Raw genomic sequence first — 19854 nt, 5'->3', positions numbered from 1 at the left:
GATGGCCTTGATTCCCCATCAGGCACCCTCTGCTCTGGGATCCCCTGCGGCCACCCTCCTTGAGCCCCCTTGACCCAAGAGGGAAAACGGGCGAGAAACACTAGCCCTGGGGACCCAGCCTGCCCCCCCCCCCCGGAGCCCACCCTCTCCCTCTGCTCTGAGCCCCATCCCAGGCTTCTCCCAGCGAGGTCTGCGCCTCCTCCCTTCCGGGGGGGGGGCAGCTATGGAGGGTGGGCTCTGGGGCACTGCCCCCTCGCCCCACGGAGGTCTGTGCCCCCCAGTCGCCCGGAAATTCCCAAAGCAGATGCGTGGGCCGCTCTTGGCCGGAAGTCTGTCCTCCAGACGGTTACGGACGGCCAGGATCCGGGAGGGGGTGTCGTGAGCCGGGCAGAGGGCCTGGAGTAGAACTCCTCCCTCGGCCAAGGAGCACAAGGTGTCCTTTGTTGCTGTTCTCCTCGGCTTGTTCACTGATCCGCCTACCTGGAAAGCGGCCCAACCTGATTTCAGGGGGGGGGCAGGGCCTGGCAGGGGGCACCTGGGGGCAGGGAAGGCCGCAGGGCCAGAGCTGGCCCGGAAGCCTTTGAAGAGCCGCCGCCTGACCTGGCAGAGCCTAAGAAAAATGCCGCTCTGGCCTGCAGGACGGTTAGACAGGTGTCCAGGAAAGAACACCATGATTTCGGGAACAGGCACTTTCGAGAGCCAAACCTCCCTCCTATTCCAGCCTGTGAGCAATTTGGGAATTCTGGCACAACAGGGTGGGCCCCGTCACAAAATGGCTGCTGCAGGAGGAGGAGCCAACCACAAAATGGCTGCTGCAGAAGGAGGAGCCAACCACAAAATGGCTGCTGCAGAAGGAGGAGCCAGCCACACAATGTCAGGGATGGGCATCACTAAAGAACAATGCAGGAGGACCCCTTCCCAAGTGGTCGTGGTCTCCAGGGGAACCGACTTATCATCCCAGGACACAGCCAGCCACCCTCTGGAAATTGGCCCCCCTAGTAGCTGGCAGCCTCTGTCTTTACGGTTCCATCCAGGTACACTGTGAAGTCTTCTCCTGTTGGCCTGCTGCTAAAGAGCTCAGTTCGAGTCCCGTCATACCGCAGAGATCAAGGGGCTTTTCGGGAGTCAAAGATCCCGTTGTCAGCGTGTGATATGCAGAACGTGCGATTCGGAAGACCCAAAGGCCCATATGGGGGGAGGGGGGAGGTAACATATTCAGACAAGGAACTTTCAGATATTTTTCAGAGTCTCCTTCTGTGGCCAGATTGGCTAATTGGAGACTTCCTGCCAGCTTCTCTTTTGATTCCTTTCTGCATAGAATTCTTTTCAGCAGCTCTTTGCATCTTTCAACTGTGGCAACACTTCATGCACCGACTTTCAGGGGGGAGGTGTCGGCCTGCAAGACATTTCTTAAATTTCGGAGAACACCACCTGGTTGTGAACAATACATAATGCGGCTGGTTTTGTGAGATTCATGGGGCAGGCTCATCCGCTACGAAGGCCTGAAAATTGTAGCCAGCTATTCAGATCTGTAATATTTTAAATTTTCCCCATGTGCACACCCTATAATACACGTGATTTGATTTTATTTGCTGTCGCTTGGGCCCTCTTGACAAAATTGCACCAATGGTCCATAGAGAACCGTGTCAAGGACCAAAGGGGGGCCAGCTGACCGGCCAGCCAGGGCCCCCTAAATACTCAAAGGAGGCACACTGCCCCATGCTCAGCTACAAAGCAAGACCCCTCTGGTGGGAACAGGTGGGGAGGGTCCGAGGCCAGAGCATTGGATTCCCCCAAACTTTAGGAAAGAGGGGGACACTGAATAGGACCACCCCAACAGGGGCTCAGCAGTGGCTTCCCCTCTTGCTCTGCACATCAGCAAGCTGGCCTTGGAGTGGGGAGGCAGCTCCTTCTCGACCGGGGGGGGGGGGGTCCAGAGGTGTGCCTCCTGTAAGCCATCCTGGAGGAAGCTGTGCCCCTCCGCAGGGTCGCCATTGCTGGGCAGAGACTCCCACGGAGGCCGGGAGGGCCGCGTAGGGGAAGGGGGCTCAGTAGGGGTGCCATGATGCCTCCGCGCCCATCATCTCTAGCAGGGTAGAGAGCTCTGGGGCTGGCCGGGAGCCAACCTTCCAGCTTACACCTCCAGGCCACCTGCAGCTCTGCCCAGCTGAATTATGCGGCAGGTGGATTCTACACAGCAGTGCCACTAGGAGTCGAGGGGCAGACCTTGCTGGGTGCTTGCAGGGCCAGAGACCACGAGGGCAGGGGGGAGCTCCGATGGCGACGACAGAAGCACACCAAGGCTCCTCCTCTTTGAACACCTCAGACGGAACTTTAGGAAACCAAAGCTGAGGGTCTCACCTATTAAAAGGGGGGCCTCTTCCCCCCAGCCGACGATTCCTTGCGAGGCCTGTCCGGGATGGCCTCCGGAAGGCAGCCAGCCAGCGCAGGAGGGCCAAGGGGTGCGGTAGACGGGCTCTCAGCAGCGCTGGGGAAACAAGGAGGCCGGGTGCAGGAGAGAGCAGATGGCCGGCAGCGGGGAGGCCAAGCTGAGGCTCCTGTGTGTTCAGCCCCAGCGATTAGCCAGTTTGGGGAGAACCGGCCAAGGCCCAGCTGATGCCCATGCGCCTCTCCGCCTCTCGCTCCAGGCAGGGGGTGCTGCACAGAAACCGCCCAACTGAACCCGAATGGCTGCTTGGAGGGCCCCTCCTGCCACCCCCCCCCACTACCTTTCCTGGGAGGGGCCAGCGAACCCGCCCCCCCTCCCCAAGGTGAGCAGCCTCTCTGGGCCCCACGGGCATCCCTTCCAGGCAGCGGCTCAACCAGGGCAGGAGCATGGAGGGAGAGCAGGCTGCAACCCAACAGGGGCAGTCCCCACATTACTCAGGCTGCCCACAGGGTGGTGCATACACAACGGAGCGCCTCTCGTCTCCCAGGACAGAGGGAGGCTTCGGCACTGGCCTCGCCCTGCGGGACTGAAGCCAGGGGGGTTGCTGTGGCCTCCACCGGGGCCCTTGGCAATCCCCAACCTCTCCGAAGAGCTCTAAGGGCTGGGCCAGAACTGGAGGGCCTCGGGGGCATCCCAGGCTGCCCAAAACCTTCCCGCTCTCGCCCCACCGCAGCGTGACAGAAACCCTGAAGCTTTGTCCCCAGGACCCTGGGTGCTTCCACCCCACCCGAGCAGAGGGCAGGCCAGCTGGTTTCAGACCCCCTATTTGTGCTGGACGGTCAGAGCCCAGGCAGGCAGGACCGTATTTCATCTGGCTCTGATGGGGCTTAGCGGGGATCAGAGGGCTGGCTCAACGGGCGGCCGTGCCACGTTGACAGGGCCGGTCTCCCGTCCAGCACCAACCAAGGTCAGCTGTGCTCAGCTTCCGAGGTCTGCCATGAGGGCTGACCCCGCCCATCCGTGACCCCGGAGGTCCCTTCCGGCTCTCTGCTTCTGTGACATGGGAGCTTCACTGCCGCCTGCTCCTGCCAGCAGCACCCCGGGGCTCCCTCGGCAGTGTCCCCTCCAAGTGCCAACCTGGGCCGGCCCTGCTTGGATTCTGAGATGCGGCAACAGCAGGTTAGGCCGGGCTGCCCAGGCGGGAGACGGAGAAGGGGTTTGACCCTGCCTGCTGCCTCTCGCTCAGAGGCCTGCTTGCCCACCCCTCCCTCCTCTGCCCGAAAGGAAGGAAGACAGGCCCGGTTCTGCCACCGGTGGCCTCAGCACCTTGTTTATTACGCCAGTCATAGGTCCAGATCACGCCGGGCAGAGGGGGGGGGGCTGGGATGGTCAACACAACTTGACCTTGGGTGGGGATGACCAGAAGACAGGTCAGGGGGGGGGGAGAGCCCTGCACGCCTGGCCCAACTGGCCTTTCCCCCGGAAACAAAGCAGGTTCTCCGCACCTGTCTTCCACAAGCAGGTAGCAGCATCAGCTGCCCTCCCCCTCCAGAAGATTCCCAAATACCTGTGGCATGCTACCTGGACACATGTCCCGAACTAAGCAAGGCTGCCACTGCCCGCTCCCCCCTCTGCATGAATTCTGCTGTGTTGCTCATGGGGCAGAGCCCACGGAAGCCAGCCCTGGAGGCCGCCCAGCCTGTCTCCTCTCCTCCGGCTTCTGAGGACTCCCCGGGCAGCGGCCTGAGCAAGCAGATCTGCAGAAGCCACGAGAGCCAGAAACAAGCGGTTGCTTCTGAAAACGAAAGGACCAGCTGGCAGCAGCTCTTTTCTTCCGAGGGGACGGCAAAGAGCTGGAGAGCCAAGCTCTGAACAAGCTGTTCAAAATGCAAAAATAAAGCCAACCTGGCAAACACATGCGCTCACACACGCGCACACACACATATCCCCCCCCCGCTTGGGGGGGAGCTCAAAGCCAGCTGCAGCCCACCTAAGCCCCCTCTGCCAGCCCAGTTTGCTCGTCGTAGATCGGAGGCTGTTTCCAGGGCAGCCAAGAGATCCATCCCCTTTGTCCAACCCTCACTTGGACCCCCAAGCAGCCTTGAGGCCTGACGGGGGACCACTGCCTCTCTCCCCCCCCCCCCCAACCGCCGCCGCCCAATTAATTTAGCTGAGTCTACAAAACATCACGTCAGAGTCAACAGCACCACGCAATTCAGCAGCAGCCGCATATGGCTTCAAATTTTATTTTGGAGGCAGGGAGGCAAAACTCTGGCTCCTTGTGGTGGACGTTTGCTGAGCGAGGAGGGTGGAGAGGGAGAGGCGGCAGGCCACGGCACGGTTTCAGCCAGAGGAAACGGGGTTGACCGGTGGAAACAGAGAGTTTTATTAAGGTCTGAACCAGAAACATCTTTGACCAGTTGCCCTACATCAAAGGAGAGCCTCAACCAAGGAGGTCTCTGGCCATTTTGTGCCCACCCACCCACCCACCCACCCACCCAACCAGTGTTAAAAATCAAAGTCAATGGATATCAGAGACGGGAAAAGCCAAATGTTAGACCAATCTTTTATGAGGCCGAGCAGAATACATCCATCTAAACTCAAGCTTCAAAATGTACAATAAATGCTTTCTGGCTAAGCATTACCCTAAAGAGAGACTTAAAGACAATCATCTCCCTCCCAGAATTTTTTTAAAAATTAATTTCCTCCCCAGCATCTAACAAAGAGATTTCGTCATCATCACGCACCCCACCCACCCACCCACCCACCCAGTGGCAACTGCCAAGCCTGAAGAACAAAGGAGGGTCCCTGAAATACAAGAATCCTTCCAACAGGTAAAAATCCAGTAAAGACTAGAAAATGTTAAGTTTCCTTGAAACTGCCACAACACAGAAATCATTTTAAAAACAGGGTTTCCTTCAAAAGGCATTTCGCCCCAAGAGAGCCATTTTAAGAGATTCGCCCGCTGAAGGGTTTTGTAAAAAAAACCAATTCATTCTTTTGGTATCGCATGAGGTTCGCAAGTTCCCAGACCTCAAGGTTAAAAGCTGCAAGAGTCAGCCGTGCTGGGGCCCCCATCCGCCCCCCCCTGCTGCAGCTGGCCTGGGATGTCCCAGGAGGGGGGGGGCAGCTGCGAGGAGCCCCAGATTGCCAAATGGCTGGTCCTGAAGCCCCGATCTCCATTTCTTCTTCCAGGATGAACTGAGGGGAGGGGAGGGGAGGGGGGGAGAGCTCAGTGGAGAACTTGGCCAGGGGTGGGGGCTCCTCTTTCCAATGTGGCGCAGCCTCTCCTGGGCCCCCCAAAATCCTCCGAAGGCCAGTTGCCCGCCCAGCGCAAACCGGACTCTGGACGGACAACGAGGCTTCGTTCCCATCGGTGGAGCCTGGCGGGAGATCGGCCTCCGGGAAGCCCCAGCGGATGGGTGCAGACGCAGGCAGGCAGGCAGGCATGGCGGAGGAGGAGGAGGAGGAGGAGGAGGTGGGGCCGGGTGGGATTTGCAAACAAAGGAGCAATCTGTTTGCACACACACACGCACACACGCAGCTCCAACGGGAGGAGGTCCAACAGAACCCATCTGCCATCCTGCCCTTTCCCTGAACAGCCTCTGCTGGCCCAGCCAAAGCCAAGTTCTTTTCCTGGCCTTTTTTGGGGAGGGCGGGGGGGGACGGAGCAGCTGGGCTCAAGTGGGGCTGTGATTCTGGGGGGGGGGGGAGGGACGAGAGGAGGCCTGTCTGTCCCACTCCCCCACCCCACTGCCCAGTTCCCCGGAGAAGAGGATCCCCTCCAGCCGGCTGACCCCTCCGCCTGGGACCTTCTCCGGCCCGGCCCACCACTGCCACCCGTTTGCCCCGATGCACGCCCCTTTAAATAAATGAATATTTATATAGAGAATTTGATATAAAACTCTGTTTTCTTTTATCACTCATCATCAAAGTTCTGACTCAGCAGGAAGTTGGCGGCCAGGTTCTCGTTCTTCTCGCAGGCGAAGTAGGCCTGGATCACCAAGCTCTCAGGGAAGCCGAGGGCCTTCAACTGGAGCGGGGAGGGAGGGAGGGGGAAGAAGGTCAGCCTCTCCTCAGGCCTAGGCCACCCTCCCCCCCCCTCTCCTAGCCAGTCCCATTCTCCGGGCGCCCCCCCCCCCCCACCGCCGCTCTTCTTTCCTGTGGGTCAGGCCGGGAGCCATGACTGCCGTGTCCTCCAGGGAGCCCCCCCCTTCAGAGAAGCCTCCGTTCCCCAGACATCGCCAGCACAAAAGGTCGCGCCAAAGAGGTCCCTGGGACGATGTGCAGAATCCAGGCAGGCCTGGGGCGGGTGGTGCACAGCCATGGCCCTGGGGGGAGGCCAGAAGCAGACTGCAGAGGACGTGGGCCCCGGCCCTGAAGGAGCCCCCATGACCCGGACGAGCCCCCCCCCCCCGCTCTGGAGGTTCTCCCTCCCAGTGCTCTCTGGGCCCCTCCCTGCCCCACCCTCAGCCCAGCGTCTCCACTGACCCTTTCGATGGCTTCTTTTTCCTGAGGCGTGACCTGGATGTAGTTCATCTGGGGGGCTTCCTCCCCGATGGCGCCCATCTCCCCCTCGAGGTCTGCCACATCTGCCATCTCCCCCAAGGGCTCGTTGAGCATCTGGATGAACTGCTCTTGGTGCTGGCTGATTTGCTGGAGGAAGAGGAGCAGCCGGAAGCGTCAACCCTTTGACTGCGGGGAGCCCCCAAAATATTCGTCAGGCCCCGAGGAGCCCCATTTGGCCACGCGCCCCTGCCAGGCCCGAGGAGGCAGGAAAAGTGGAGAAAAGGGGCCGTCTGAGGCAGGCGTAGGCATCCAGGCTCTGCCCCCCTTCCCAGGCACAGGAGCCAGGTGCGAATGCCACCCCCCCCCCCAGGTCAACCGTAGCGGCCATTTCCCCGCCTTCGCAGCAATGGTGGGAGTGGCTTGTGGCCGAATCCAGTAAGGCAGGATCTGGAGCCCCTGGAGAGCTCTCACAGAGCCCCACAGCTCCAGGGGGCCCTGCTTGGGAGCCCCTGGGAGACCCACTTGCGCTGGGGAAGCGTGCTCTCTCAGCCTCACCAACCCCTCACAGGGCGGCTGGGAGGATAAAGGGGAGGAGGGAAGGAAGCTGCTTGGAGTCCCCACTGCGGGGGGAGGGGGGGAGGCAGAGCACCAAGGAAGTCACTAAATACATAAGAATTCACAGGGACCTTGCGAGGATAGGACAGGAGGGAAGGCATCCCAATCACCTCCTGGGCCGAAAAGGCAATCCGAGCCTGACGCCCACGGTGGTCCCAGCACCGCCTCCAGACAAGGGAGGTGCTGAACAGAACCCCACGCCCTCCCCCCCCGACAGCCCCCCCCTCCATTCACCTGCAGCAGCTGTGGGTTTTCTTGGCCTAACTGCTGGAGCAGAGCCGGGAGCAGAGCCGGGTTCTGCTGGATCACCTGCCGCATGTTCTGGAACTGGGGCTGGTCTCGCAGAAACTCCAGCGGGTTCTCTCCTGCGGAGCCCAGGAGGCGTTAGCCCCGTGCATCTCGGGGGGAGGGGGTCCGGACGATCCAGAAGCGCCACCCTCCCCCCGCACGCACAAGGACCCCGTGGGTAGCGGCCAGTGGGGGAGGGGATGAGCAAGGGAAGGTGTTCTCCCGACTGCTGTGGTCCCCAAGGCTTAATTGCCCCTCCCCCCACAACAGCCCCACCTGGCTGGGGTGGGGGGTGGGAACAGGACCTGACGGACAGCGACCCACCTTCCGGGGCTGGCTGCTCTGGGGGCTGGCTCTCCTGGAGGGGGGCGCTCTCTGGCTCCGGACTGCCCGGGATCCCCTGCAAGGTCAAGTGGAGCAGAGTTAGTGGAACCAGGTCTGCTTCAGGCACTTTTCTAGCCTCCTCTTTGGACCAATAAGTCACCCTGGGTGCTGGGAGGACCTGCCGGGGGTGGGGGAGAGAAGAAACCTGGCAGAGCCAATGCTGAGGGAGGGAGGGAGGGTCAACTGACAGACACACACACTAGTGGGGGACAGGTTATTTCCCCCCCTCCTGAAAGCCTCCAAACATTTTCCTTCCCACCCAGGCAGCCAGCTGGGGGACCTTAGGCCAGTCCCAACTCTCCCAGAGCTCACAGGGTGTCTGTTGTGGGGAGAGGAAAGGGAAGGCGAATGGAAGCCCCTTGGAGACTCCTTCGGATAGAGAAGAGCGACATGTAAGAACCAACTCTTCTTCTTCTTCAGCTTTCCCTCCTTCCCTCCCCCAAGGAAATGCCTGGCCCTGTTCTATTGCACCTGTTTCACTGCTGGGCTGGACTCTGCTGTAGAAGAGGAAGCCTGCGAGGATCTGCAGGAAACCCCCTTTTTCCCTTGGCTGCTCCCCCCCCCCCCGTCTCTCTCCTTCCGGCAGCCCAGCTATCCTCACCGGTCCCTCCCTTTCTCTCTTTCCCACCCTCAAACTGACCCGACCTTTTACCTGCCCTCTCACCTGCAGCTGTAAGGTAGGTCAGGCTGAGAAGGTGTAATTGGCTCAAGGTCACCCAGGGAGCTTCCACAGTAGTGATTCAAACCTAGGTCTGAAACTCTGATTGCTATGCTGCGCTGGCTTTTGAGAGGTGGCTTTCTGCTGAGCAGCAAGCACTAAGGCCTGGGTGAGTCAAGCAAGACACATGATATCTTGTCGCCTGGACCCAAGGAATCAGGGTACAGAGGAGAGCGACAAAGATGATCTGGGGCCAAGGGACCAAGCCCTATGAAGATAGGTTGAGGGACTTGGGAATGTTCAGCCTGGAGAAAAGTAGGTTGAGAGGGGACATGATAGCCCTCTTTAAGTATTTGAAAGGTTGTCACTTGGAGGAGGGCAGGATGCTGTTTCTGCTGGCTGCAGAGGCGAGGACATGCAGTAATGGGTTTAAACTTCAAGTACAACGATATAGCCAAATATCAGGAAAAAAATTCACAGTCAGAGTAGTTCAGCAGTGGAATAGGCTGCCTAAGGAGGTGGTGAGCTCCCCCTCACTGGCAGTCTTCAAGCAAAGGTTGGATACACACTTTTCTTGGGTGCTTTAGGATGCTTAGGGCTGATCCTGCGTTGAGCAGGGGGTTGGACTAGATGGCCTGTATGGCCCCTTCCAACTCTATGATTCTATGATTCTATGAATCCTCCCTCAAAGGCCAGAACAGCCCAGGAAAGGGCCCTGCCCCTCACTCTGCTTTTTACAGACACAAACCGAGGCTTGAATGCTGGCAGTATTGTTTTGTTTGCCTAGCAAATAACATGGACTGCATTAGTTTCTGAGAGATACACACACATTGCTTCAATTATTCTGGTGGTTTTCACACACACACCCTGTGCATTTGTACTGATTTTTCTGCAAATCTGAGATTTTACTAAGGCAACTGCAAGCTCCAGCAGTAAAAAGCAGGGTATTTCTCTCTTCTTATGTTTGGGGAGGGATGCTCTGTCTTCTGAGGTCTTGGGGGGCAACAGTGGGGTATCTGTCCCTGCTGGTGGACCTCCTGATGGCCCTTGGGTTCTGGCCACTGTGGGACGCAAAGTGTTGGACTGGATGGGCCACTGGCCTGATCCCTTCTCTTACGTTCTTATGTCTGGGAAGGGATGCTCTCTCTCTCCTTGGGAGAGGAGTGGGGGATTAAACCCAGTTCTCCAGATTAGAAGCCACCACCCTTAACTACTACACCAAACTGACTCTCAAGAACACAAGAGAAGTTCTGCTGGAGGAGAGCAATGGCCCTTCCAGTCCCACACACTGTGTCCTACAGCGGGGAGAAGGGAGACAATCTGCCCAGAACCCTCTCTCCAGGAGGGGCTCGGCTGACTCAGGGGTGGGGGGAGAACAGATGTAAAAGACGAAGTTGGTTTCTATACCCCACTTTTCACTTCCTGAGGTTTCAAAGCAGCTTCCAATCACCTTCCCTACCTCTCCCCACAACAGACCCTCTGTGAGGTCAGTGGGACTGAGAGAGCTCTGAGAGAACTGCTTTGTAAGAACAGCTCTATGAAAACTATCACTAGCCCAAGGTCACTCAGCTGGCTGTAGGTGGAGGAGTGGGGAATCAAACCTGGCTCACCAGATTAGAGGCCACCCCTGTGTCCTGCTGGCTGTACAAGATGTAGCTTGTTCAGACCGAGTCGGACCTCTGATCTTCCCAGCAGGGATTTGCCTCCTTTTCCTCCGCATGCTGCCATCCGGGGCAGCTCTGCCACAATTCCAAACCTCTGGGAACTTGCAGGAGCACGGAGCACGTGTGGCCAAGCCGACTCAAGGAGAACTGGGGGAGGGGGGGGATACCCTCACGCATCGCCATCTCCCCCACACACAGGCGGGGGGGTTGACTTTAGGCACTTCTATCCCACTTCTTCCCCCAGCTGGGACTCAGTGGCTCAAGAACACGTTCCTTCCTCTGCCCTGTGACGTAGGGCAGGCCCAGAGTTTGGGGGGGCAAGAGCTGCAGCTATGCTCTGGCGGCAGGAAGGAGACTGCGGCCACCCCGCAAACAGGCCTGCCCCCAAAGCCCTTTGCCGTGCCTACTTCGAATTGCTGAAGCCAGAGAAAAGGACGCGGTCTTCTAAAGCAGAACAATATTAGAGAAAACCCTTGGGAGGGAGGGAGGGAGGGAGGACAGGGATCCGGGGGGCTCCAGACCCAGAACAGCGGCTGCCCCGGGGAAGAGGGGGGAGCTCTCCAGGCGGCCCCCTCACCGTTAGCAAGTATTCCACGGCCCGGTGGGGGTTGTTGTAGCTGGCCCGGAGCGCTGCCACCACCCGCTCTCGCTCGTAGCCCATCGACATGATCTCCGTCAGCATCGTCTCGTACTCCGAGCCAGTGACTGCGGGCAGAAGAGGAAGACAGCCGAGCATCAAGCAGAGACCTCCCTGCCCCTGGGACCGCCCGGCCCCTCGCACACGGGAAGGGAGGGGAGGCAAGGCAAGGCAGGGAGCCGAGCCAGACACCGTCTGGGCCCTGCTCCTGACAAGGCCTCTCGGGGCCACAAGAAGTCGGCACCTCTGCCCATCGGCGGGGGGAAAACTTGGGAAACGGACACCCTGGGCAGAGTGGCCCGCTCTGGATTGGGAGGTACCTGGAGATTTTGGGGGTGGAGCCTGGGGAATGGGGAGGCTGGTCAGCAGTGTGTGTGTGTGTGTGTGGGGGGGCTCAGTGCGGTAGGAGGCCACACTGCCCATCCCCCAAAGCTGCCATTTTCTCCAGGGAAACTGATCTCTGTAGCCCGGAGAACAAGTACGATAGCAGCTGAGCTCCAAGTGCCACCTCAGCTCTGGAATCTTTGTCAGTCCCCAACCCAATACCTGCATCTGGACCTTGCTCTTTAGGGACCGCCAATGGCGAGGAGAAGCAGAATCCAGAAGACCCTCTACTAGCCCCTCCCACCCCGAGGGAGACCCTTAGGAGGGCCGCCAGAGGACCCAGGATCTGGCCCTAGACCTCGTCTCCCTCCTCCTGCCACAGCCGGACTCTGGGGCTCTCGCCAGTAGGCTTCTTTCAGAAAGGGAGAGACAGCCCACCATTCCAGCAGCCGGTCGGACCTGGCTGCTTCTGCAGTGCAGCCTCTCAGTGCACAAGCAGGCTGCCCCAAACGGGCCTCGGCCCAAAGGCAGGAAAGGCAGCAGCGGGGTCCCTCAAGGGAACCCAGAAGGGCTCTCAGCGCCAGGCCCCCAACTGCCCCCGCCGCCCTCTTCCATTGTCCTTTGAGAAGAAGAGTTGGAGTCCCCAAGTGGCTCACAAACACCCTTCCCTTCCTCTCCCCACAAGAGACACTCTATGAGGTAGGTGGGGCTCAGAGAGCTCTAAGAGAACTGATCTGCAAGAACAGCCCCAAGAGAACTGTGACTAGTCCAAGGTTATCACACAGGACCCACTGAATGTATTCATCCTACAAGTCTGCCTTCCTCCTCCTGTGCCCCTCGGTCCCCACACAAACACTGCTGCATTCCAAACCCAAAAGCGAAGGAACGTCACAGCGACTCCTGTGCGATCAGCCCACCTTCAGGCCCCAAGGGGAAAACCAGCCATTCCCTGTGCGTGAGAAGGCTCTCTCTCAGGCAGCAACCGGAGGGGCGTTTTGACCCGCAGCAGCCACTGGGGGGCAGCAGCAATGCCCCCACGGACCCTCACCAGTCCAGGCCGAGGCAAGCGGGGAGAGGGGCTGGCTGCAGGGCGACCTGGGAGGGCAAAGGAGCTCACCTACCTAAGGTGGAGGCTGCGTCGTCTTCCCGTCCCATGCTACCTGAAGAGGGAACAGAGCTGCGAATTTAAGAGAGAGAAATAGTAGCTGGGTACTTCCAGATCAATGGCGAAGACAACTGAAAGAGCAGCTCCTTTTCCCTTCGTGCCCTCTGCTCCCCCTCTTGGCACAGCTCTGCCAGGGCCCCCCCTCCTTGGGGACTCCAGCCACTCTGCTCAGAGGCGGCCGTGGACACCAGATGGCCCCCAGAAGGCGAGCTCTGCACCTCGCCCTACCCGAGCCCAAGAAACCATCCCGACTGTGCTGCCCGGAGCAGGGGCAGATGTGAGGCCTTTCCCGGGGGGGGGGGTGCTACTGCCGAGGCTGAGGCGACCAGACCCACCCCTCCCCACGTAGGGCGACTCCTTGCTGCTTCCCAGCCCACAGGCGCAAAGACTGTGCTGCAAGGGCTGCCAGTAGAGGCCACACCCAATGAGCCATGGAGACGGGAGGCTCCACCGGTGTCCCAGGAGAAGCCACCAGTCACCAGAACTAAGCGTGGGCCACATGACCAGGCCTGGCTCCCCCCCTCTGCCAGACAGTCCTCACCCCCCCCCCCCCAAAGCAACAGTGACCCAAGCCAGGCTTACCCAACGGTGGACTCCAGGGGGGACACGCTCACAGACTCTTCCGGAGGTGGCTCCTCACTTACAGGGACTGCAGCGGCTGCAGGCGCCACGGTGGGGGCGGGAGATGGGGTAGGCTCCGAGGTGGGGACTGCGTCGCCAGGGGAGGGAACGGGAGCCCCAGAGCCACTTTTATTCTGAAAGAAAACCCAAAGAAGTCTTCGGAAGCAGGAACCAGCAGAGGGCAGAAAGCAAAACAGAACAACCATCAAGTGTTGAGCACCAGCTTAGTGTCGTGGTTAAGAGCGGCAGCCTCTAATCTGGCGAACCAGGTAGATTCCCCCTTTCTCCTCCCCATGCAGCCAGCTGGGTGGCCTTGGCCTAGTTACAGTTCTCTCAGAGCTCTCTCAGCCCCACCTATCTCCCACGGTGTCTGCTGTGGGGAGAGGAAGGGAAAGGATTGTGAGCTATTTTGAGACTCTTTTGGGTAGTAAAAAGCAGAGACAAAAAACCCAGTTCTTCTTCTTCTTTCATTTGACCCCAATGACCCTTGTGGCCAGCAACAGCAGCTGTTTCACTGGTCAGAGTCCGGAGATCATACACTCACCCATCATGACTGGTTTGACCACAGTTGATGCGCACTGACAGATCTGAGAACACACCTGTGGCTTTAATTTGTCCAGTGTTCTCAAACTTATCTTGGAACCTGGATACGAAGGTACTTGAGACTGCCTCTAAGTAACAGACTGCTTTTTTATTACTGCAAAATGTGTGTTTTCGACTCTCGGCTTCTCCCACTTTCCTCTGCAGTTACGGGTGGGGCAGTTTGACTCGCTCTCAAATGGGCCAAACCGACCACCTGTGGCTCCCACCTCGTGGGATGGCCGGGAAAGGTCCCCCTTGCCTGGCTTTCTGAAAATGATAAAAACCCAATCTACTCAAAGGGGGCTTTTCTGCACAGGTAATAGAATTCCATTGTACTAAATGGTTTATAGACTCAATTTATCCAAGCATTAAGGACTGTGGTCTATACCGCTATGATTTGCGTACTGATTAATGCAAGGGTGGGCCAAACTGTTGCTCCCCAGATGTCCCTGGACTACAATTCCCATGAGCCCCTGTCAGCACATGCTGAAAATTTAATCAACAAACAGGAAAATCTACAAGCTAAAGTGCTTGCAAAGTGTGTGAAATTAGTCTATGTTACAAACGATGCATCTTATATACGGCTACAGCAGAGACTAGAGTTTAGGCTTGGTAAGAAAGTTAAGGGCAAGGGTAGTCAAACTGCATTTGCTGGCAGGGGCTTCTGGGAATTGTAGTCCATGGACATCTGGAGGGCCGCAGTTTGACTACCCCTGGTTAAGGGTCACACTTCCACCCCCCCCCCCCAAATTTCCACTCTTTTCCAGGGAAGAAACGGTTTTAAATGGCTGGAAATGTCACTCCTCGGGAAGCCCCCACCCACCTCGGCCGTACCTTGGTGACCATCACCACCACGAAGTTCTTCTCGTCAATCTTATACTCCTTGATGGGGATGTCGTCGCTCAGGATCTTGCCCGCATAGATGAGCTTCTGCCCCGCCACGGGGAAAGCGTCCTTGCCCTTCTCGGCCTCAATCTTCTCCTTCAGAACTCGCACCTGGGGGGGGGGGGGGGAGTCAAGACCGAAACCGTCTCCACCACCTCGCCTGAGGACTGAAGGTCCGGGGGCAAACCCTTCTGCTCCCACCAGCACGGAGAAGCACGGGGCTGAAGAGCTGTTTCCCCAGGGACAGTCCTTCAGCAGCTCTTGGGTCACTCGTGCGTCACTCATGGTGGCATGACTTGGACACACACAGAGGACTGCAGAGCTTTGCCTTCTCTCTGCCCTCTGACATTTGATCCTGGGGTACTTCTGGGGAAAGCTGAAAGTGTGATGCGGCGGTAAAGAAGAGGAATGTCGTCTTGGGCTGTATCAACAAGGGCATCACATCAAAATCAAAAGTTATTAGCGTCCTGCTGTACACTGCATTGGTCAGACTTCACCTGGAGTCCTGGGTGCAGTTCTGGAGGCCTCACTTCCAGAAGGACGTGGACAAAGTGGAGAGGGGGCAGAGGAGAGTGACAAGGATGATAAGAGCCTGGGGACCAAGCCCTATGGGGAAAGGGACCTGGGGACCTGGGAATGTTCAGCCTGGAGAAGAGAGGTTCAGAGGAGACATGACTCCTGTCTTTAATGATCTGAAAAGTTCTCAGAGGAGGGGAAGGAGCGGTTTCTGTTGGCAGCAGAGGATAGAAACTGAAACTACTTGGTAAAACTGCATGGAGAATGATATCGACTAGATATCAGGAAAAAATATCTCAGTTCAGCAGTGGAATCAACTTCCTAAGGGGGTGGTGAGCTCCCCCCCCCCAATTGGTGGTCTTCAAGCAGTGCCTGGACCTATCCTGGATGCTTTAGGCTGATCCTGCATTGAGCAGGGAGTGGGACTAGATGGCCTCAATGGTCCCTTCCCACTCTAGGATTCTAGGAGTCTAGTTCAGCAGTGGGATGGGCTGCCTAAGGAGGTGGGGAGCTCCCCCTCACTGGCCGTCTCCAAGCAGCAACCGGACAGATTCTTCTCCTGGGAGTTTGAGGCTGATCCTGCACTGAGCAGGGGGTGGAACTAGATGGCCTGCATGGCCCCTTCCCACTCTAGGATTCTAGGAGTCTAGTTCAGCAGGGGAATGGGCTGCCTAAGGAGGTGGGGAGCTCCCCCTCACTGGTGGTCTTCAAGCAGCAGCTGGACAGATCCTTCTCCTGGATGCTTGAGGCTGATCCTGCACTGAGCAGGGGGTGGACTAGCTGGCCTGCATGGCCCCTTCCCACTCTAGGATTCTAGGAGTCTAGTTCAGCAGGGGAATGGGCTGCCTAAGGAGGTGGGGAGCTCCCCCTCACTGGCTGGACAGATCCTTCTCCTGGATGCTTGAGGCTGATCCTGCACTGAGCAGGGTGTGGGACTAGCTGGCCTGCATGGCCCCTTCCCACTCTAGGATTCTAAGTCTTCAATCCATTCCAAAGGCTTATTCTACCATTCTGCCTTTTCACTAGAAGAGAAGAGAGAGCTAGAAGAAGACTATGGTGGCACTATGGTGCTGAATCAATGTTACTTTAATCTGCAGAACCCCTACTAGTCAGCAGCCCCACCAGCTTGGCAGGCGTCAGAGGGACAAAAGCACCTGCAGGCCCCATGTTAGGGACTCCTAAACTCCGGGCTCCCTAGGAATGGTTGGGAATGATCGAAGGAATGCTCTCCATTCCCCACACAAACAGAACCCAACCCACAAGAGAAACTTCCAGGCAGTTATGTACAGACTGTTGCCATCTAGAAAAAAAAGCAGAGATTCTGGTGTCCTGGCATGTCGTTCTACGTGACACAGAAGGATTATAAATGGAAATCCAGCCTTGAGTCTCTCTCAATTTGACTCTTAATGCAAGACAAATGGCTGAGGGGAAATGGGGCTCTTGTAATTCAGCAGAGTTGGACATCAAGCCTTGAATTTAGGAACAAAAACCTTCAGTCACAGGGAACACGAACCACCCTTACCAGCGCATTCGGATTTGGGAGTTATTTATTTGAAGCTCAGAAGGCATTTGAGGTCAAATTGATAATGGGAAGTTACTGATCTCCACAATGTCTAGCACAATGTTAGGACCAGCACGGGGGGGGGGGTATTTGGATGGAGGGATTTGCAGGGATCTGGATACACTTGGTTGTTTAGCCCCTTCCAACTACAATTCCATGACAACGAAATTGTACTCTGCCACAATTTCAGGATCAGTCTAGACCACCGTCCAAAATAAACACCACTTGATGGGTGCAGGGAAATAATTCTTTCTCAACTTTCCCAACACAAGTAGTCATCAGTACCAAGCTAAACTGTTATTCCCTTCTTTGCCCATTCAGGTCAACGGGCTTAGAATAGTGTTTAGGAGTCCTGCAAACTGAGGATCACAGCACAGGTTGTTCAGGGAACCCTGACCAAGCCTGTCTGCCACGAAAGTGCTCATACTAAGCACCAGCCTACGAGCCTCTCTGCTTTTAGCTCCTGAGGCCTTGCAAACAGCCCCCCCCCCCCACTAAATTTGTTGACTGACTAGACAGTTCACAGGGTATTGTGTATCCATCCATCTGCATCCATCCATCTACCCTGGAATCTGATAGTGCCACAGAAACACACAACTGGAAGGTATCCCAAGAGCCATCTAGTCCAGCCCCCCCTGCACAATGCTGGAAATTCCCCTCTCTACTCTCTCAGTGACCCCTGGCAAGGCAAGACTTGTGAGGCTGCTACAAATCTGGCTGGCCCATCACTGGGCACTCCTAATAAAAGTCTCATGTGAGAAGGTATTGTAAAGGAAATGACCAAACAGGCACCGCTTGAAATCACAAAGGCATCTCAGGAATCCTTTGCATTACTGAGGTCTAAAGACTAACTCAATTTGTGGCAGGGGATGAGCTTTCATGTGGCTGAGACTCCCGAGAGCTCCTCCTTGCCACAAATGGAGTTAGCTTTTCAGGTGTTCCTGGACTCCGGCTCTTTTGTGCAGCTGCAGACAGATTAACAGGACCATCCCTCTTGATCTAGTTCAAGAAGTGACTCCCGAAAGCTCCTCCCCCGCCACACGTTGTGTTAGTCATGAAGGTGCTCCTGGACTCTGGCTATTTTCTTCAGCTGCACAGTAACACCTATCTTGATCTAGAAACAGATTTGGCACTTGGGAGCAGAATGTTTTTTAAAACCTCAGAATTTAGTTGTTTGCAGTCTACCCTAAACAAGACTAAAGACATTTTCTCCACTCACAAGTTTCCCAAGACAGCCTGACCTCTGACCTGACGGAGGTTGGGATGAAAACCCAAACAACAAACAAGAACATGAGGCACACTTCAGAGGCTACCCCCAGCTTGGTGTAGTGGTTAGGAGTGGGACTGCGGGGTTTGATTCTCTGCTACTCCCCCACATGCTGGGTGACCTTGGGCTCCCCTCAGCACTGACCAAGCTGTAATCTCAGGGCTCCTTCAGCCTCCCCTCCCTCACAGGGGGTCTGTTGTGGGGAGAGGAAAGGGAAGGCGACTAGAAGCCCCTTTGAGACTCCTTCAGAGAATGTGGCATCTAAGAACCAACTCTTCTTTTCCTTCAGTAATCTCAGGGCTCTCTCAGCCTCACCCACCTCACAGGGTGTCTGTTGTGGGGAGAGGAAAGGGAAGCCAACTGTAATCCACTTTGAGACTACTTCAGGGAGAGAAAAGCGGCATCTAAGAACCAACTCTTCTTCTTCTTCAGTAATCTCAGGGCTCTCTCAGCCTCACCCACCTCACAGGGTGTCTGTTGTGGGGAGAGGAAAGGGAAGGCAATTGGAAGCCCCTTTGAGACTCCTTCGGGTGGAGAAAAGCGGCACATAAGAACCAACTCTTCTTCTTCTCCTTCAGTAATCTCAGGGCTCTCTCAGCCTCCCCTCCCTCACAGGGTGTCTGTTGTGGGGAGAGGAAAGGGAAGGCGAATGGAAGCTGCTATGAGCCTCCTTCGTGTAGGGAAACGCGGCCTATAAGAACCAGCTCTCCTCCTCCTCCTCCTCGCACATTTCTCCCGGAGGCGAAGGCCTGCTTCCCTTCCAGGCGCTGCGCGGGGGGTGGGGGGGAGGCGAGGGGGGATCTGGGCCTGGCCAGAGGCGCCCTCCCCTTCCTGGCGCGTGTGCGGGGCCAAGGGCCGGGGGCCGTGGGGAGGGGGAGGCGGGCGGGGCCATTGAGCTCCGCGCCAAGGGGGCCCCATCCGGGGTCCTCCGCAGCGGCCCCTCCCTCCTTCCCTCCCTCCCGGGAGGTTGGCAGCGGTACCGTCTCGTCGGGCTCCATGCGGATCTTGAAGGTCTGCTGCTGCAGCGTCTTGAGGGTGACGGTCACCGCCATGCCGGAGGGCGGGCGGGGGGGGGGGCGGCGGGCGGGCGGTTCCTCCCAACGGACGCGGCGGGCCCACAACAACATGCAACTTCACGCCGCCGCCATCTTAATCCCGCCCCCGCGCCACTTCCGGCCCCGGCCGGCCCGCTCACGTGACGCGGGGCAGCCATAGAGAGGGGTCGCGCCCAGGGCGGTCGCCCGCACTTCCGGTTCGCAGGGAGGCTCGGCCGGGACTCGCGGGATGGGCTGCCAACCTCCCGGTTTGGGCTGGATTTCCAGGCTGGGAGTGGGGGGGGAAGAGCTTATTGACAACCCGCTGCAGGGGGGGCGAATACCATAACCCCCCCTTCTCCAGCAGCCATTTTCTCCAGCCACCCCCTGGAAGTTGACACCCTTCGGCTGAAGGTCTACACATCCGTATCCCCCTTGTGTGGTCCTCTTTGCAGGCAGCACCCACAAGGCACCCTGAATGTCTCTGATTCATCAAGGAAATGAAGAACAAAACGAGTTTCTTCTTTGGGACTCCACAGGGCAGAAGCCTGAGGGAGCATCGCATATCCCCCCCCCCCTCCCATGCTTACAGCCTTGGATTCAAGTGGATCATTGTGTTGTTCTGAAGCAGCACGACAAAATCCGAGTCCAATCAGGCACCCGTAAGACCAAGATTTATTCAAGGCATGCGCTTTCATGCACAGGCATGCTTCCTCACACTTCATCTTTGCAGCCTTGGCATTCTCCATCCTGTC

General features: G+C 57.5%; 1 protein-coding gene across 3 annotated transcripts; it reads right to left on the bottom strand.

Moving 5' to 3' along the window:
• Positions 1–4936: 4936 nt before the first annotated feature.
• RAD23A (RAD23 nucleotide excision repair protein A) lies at positions 4937–19228 on the bottom strand. Of its 3 annotated transcripts, XM_077329909.1 has the most exons (9): positions 19046–19225; positions 14671–14832; positions 13216–13388; positions 12590–12645; positions 11085–11212; positions 8126–8201; positions 7748–7878; positions 6881–7045; positions 4937–6422 (listed from the first exon to the last, which is right to left on the bottom strand). In XM_077329909.1, exons 1-9 carry the CDS (start codon positions 19190–19192, stop codon positions 6309–6311), a joined length of 1152 nt encoding a protein of 383 aa, XP_077186024.1. In that variant the 5' UTR covers positions 19193–19225; the 3' UTR covers positions 4937–6308. The 3 variants fall into 3 exon arrangements, with proteins under 3 accessions (XP_077186024.1, XP_077186026.1, XP_077186025.1); XM_077329911.1 differs by lacking the exon at positions 11085–11212 and having other exon boundaries at positions 19046–19228; XM_077329910.1 differs by lacking the exons at positions 7748–7878; positions 8126–8201 and having other exon boundaries at positions 19046–19228.
• Between the last annotated feature and the right edge of the window lie 626 nt (positions 19229–19854).

The sequence above is a fragment of the Paroedura picta genome, chromosome 3 (assembly GCF_049243985.1).
Source record: "Paroedura picta isolate Pp20150507F chromosome 3, Ppicta_v3.0, whole genome shotgun sequence".
Taxonomy (NCBI): domain Eukaryota; kingdom Metazoa; phylum Chordata; class Lepidosauria; order Squamata; family Gekkonidae; genus Paroedura; species Paroedura picta.
Note: the sequence above shows the minus strand (reverse complement) of the source record. Positions and strands in the feature narration are given on the sequence as shown.

What these genes read in the sequence shown, in the direction of transcription:
- RAD23A (XM_077329909.1), bottom strand. Translation starts at nt 19,192, where the DNA reads ATGTTGTTGTGGGCCCGCCGCGTCCGTTGGGAGGAACCGCCCGCCCGC. An exon ending in GCATGGAGCCCGACGAGACG is followed by an intron (nt 14,833 to 19,045) that starts GTACCGCTGCCA and finishes CCCCCCCCCCAG; the next exon opens with GTGCGAGTTCTGAAGGAGAA. An exon ending in TGGTGGTGATGGTCACCAAG is followed by an intron (nt 13,389 to 14,670) that starts GTACGGCCGAGG and finishes GTTTTCTTTCAG; the next exon opens with AATAAAAGTGGCTCTGGGGC.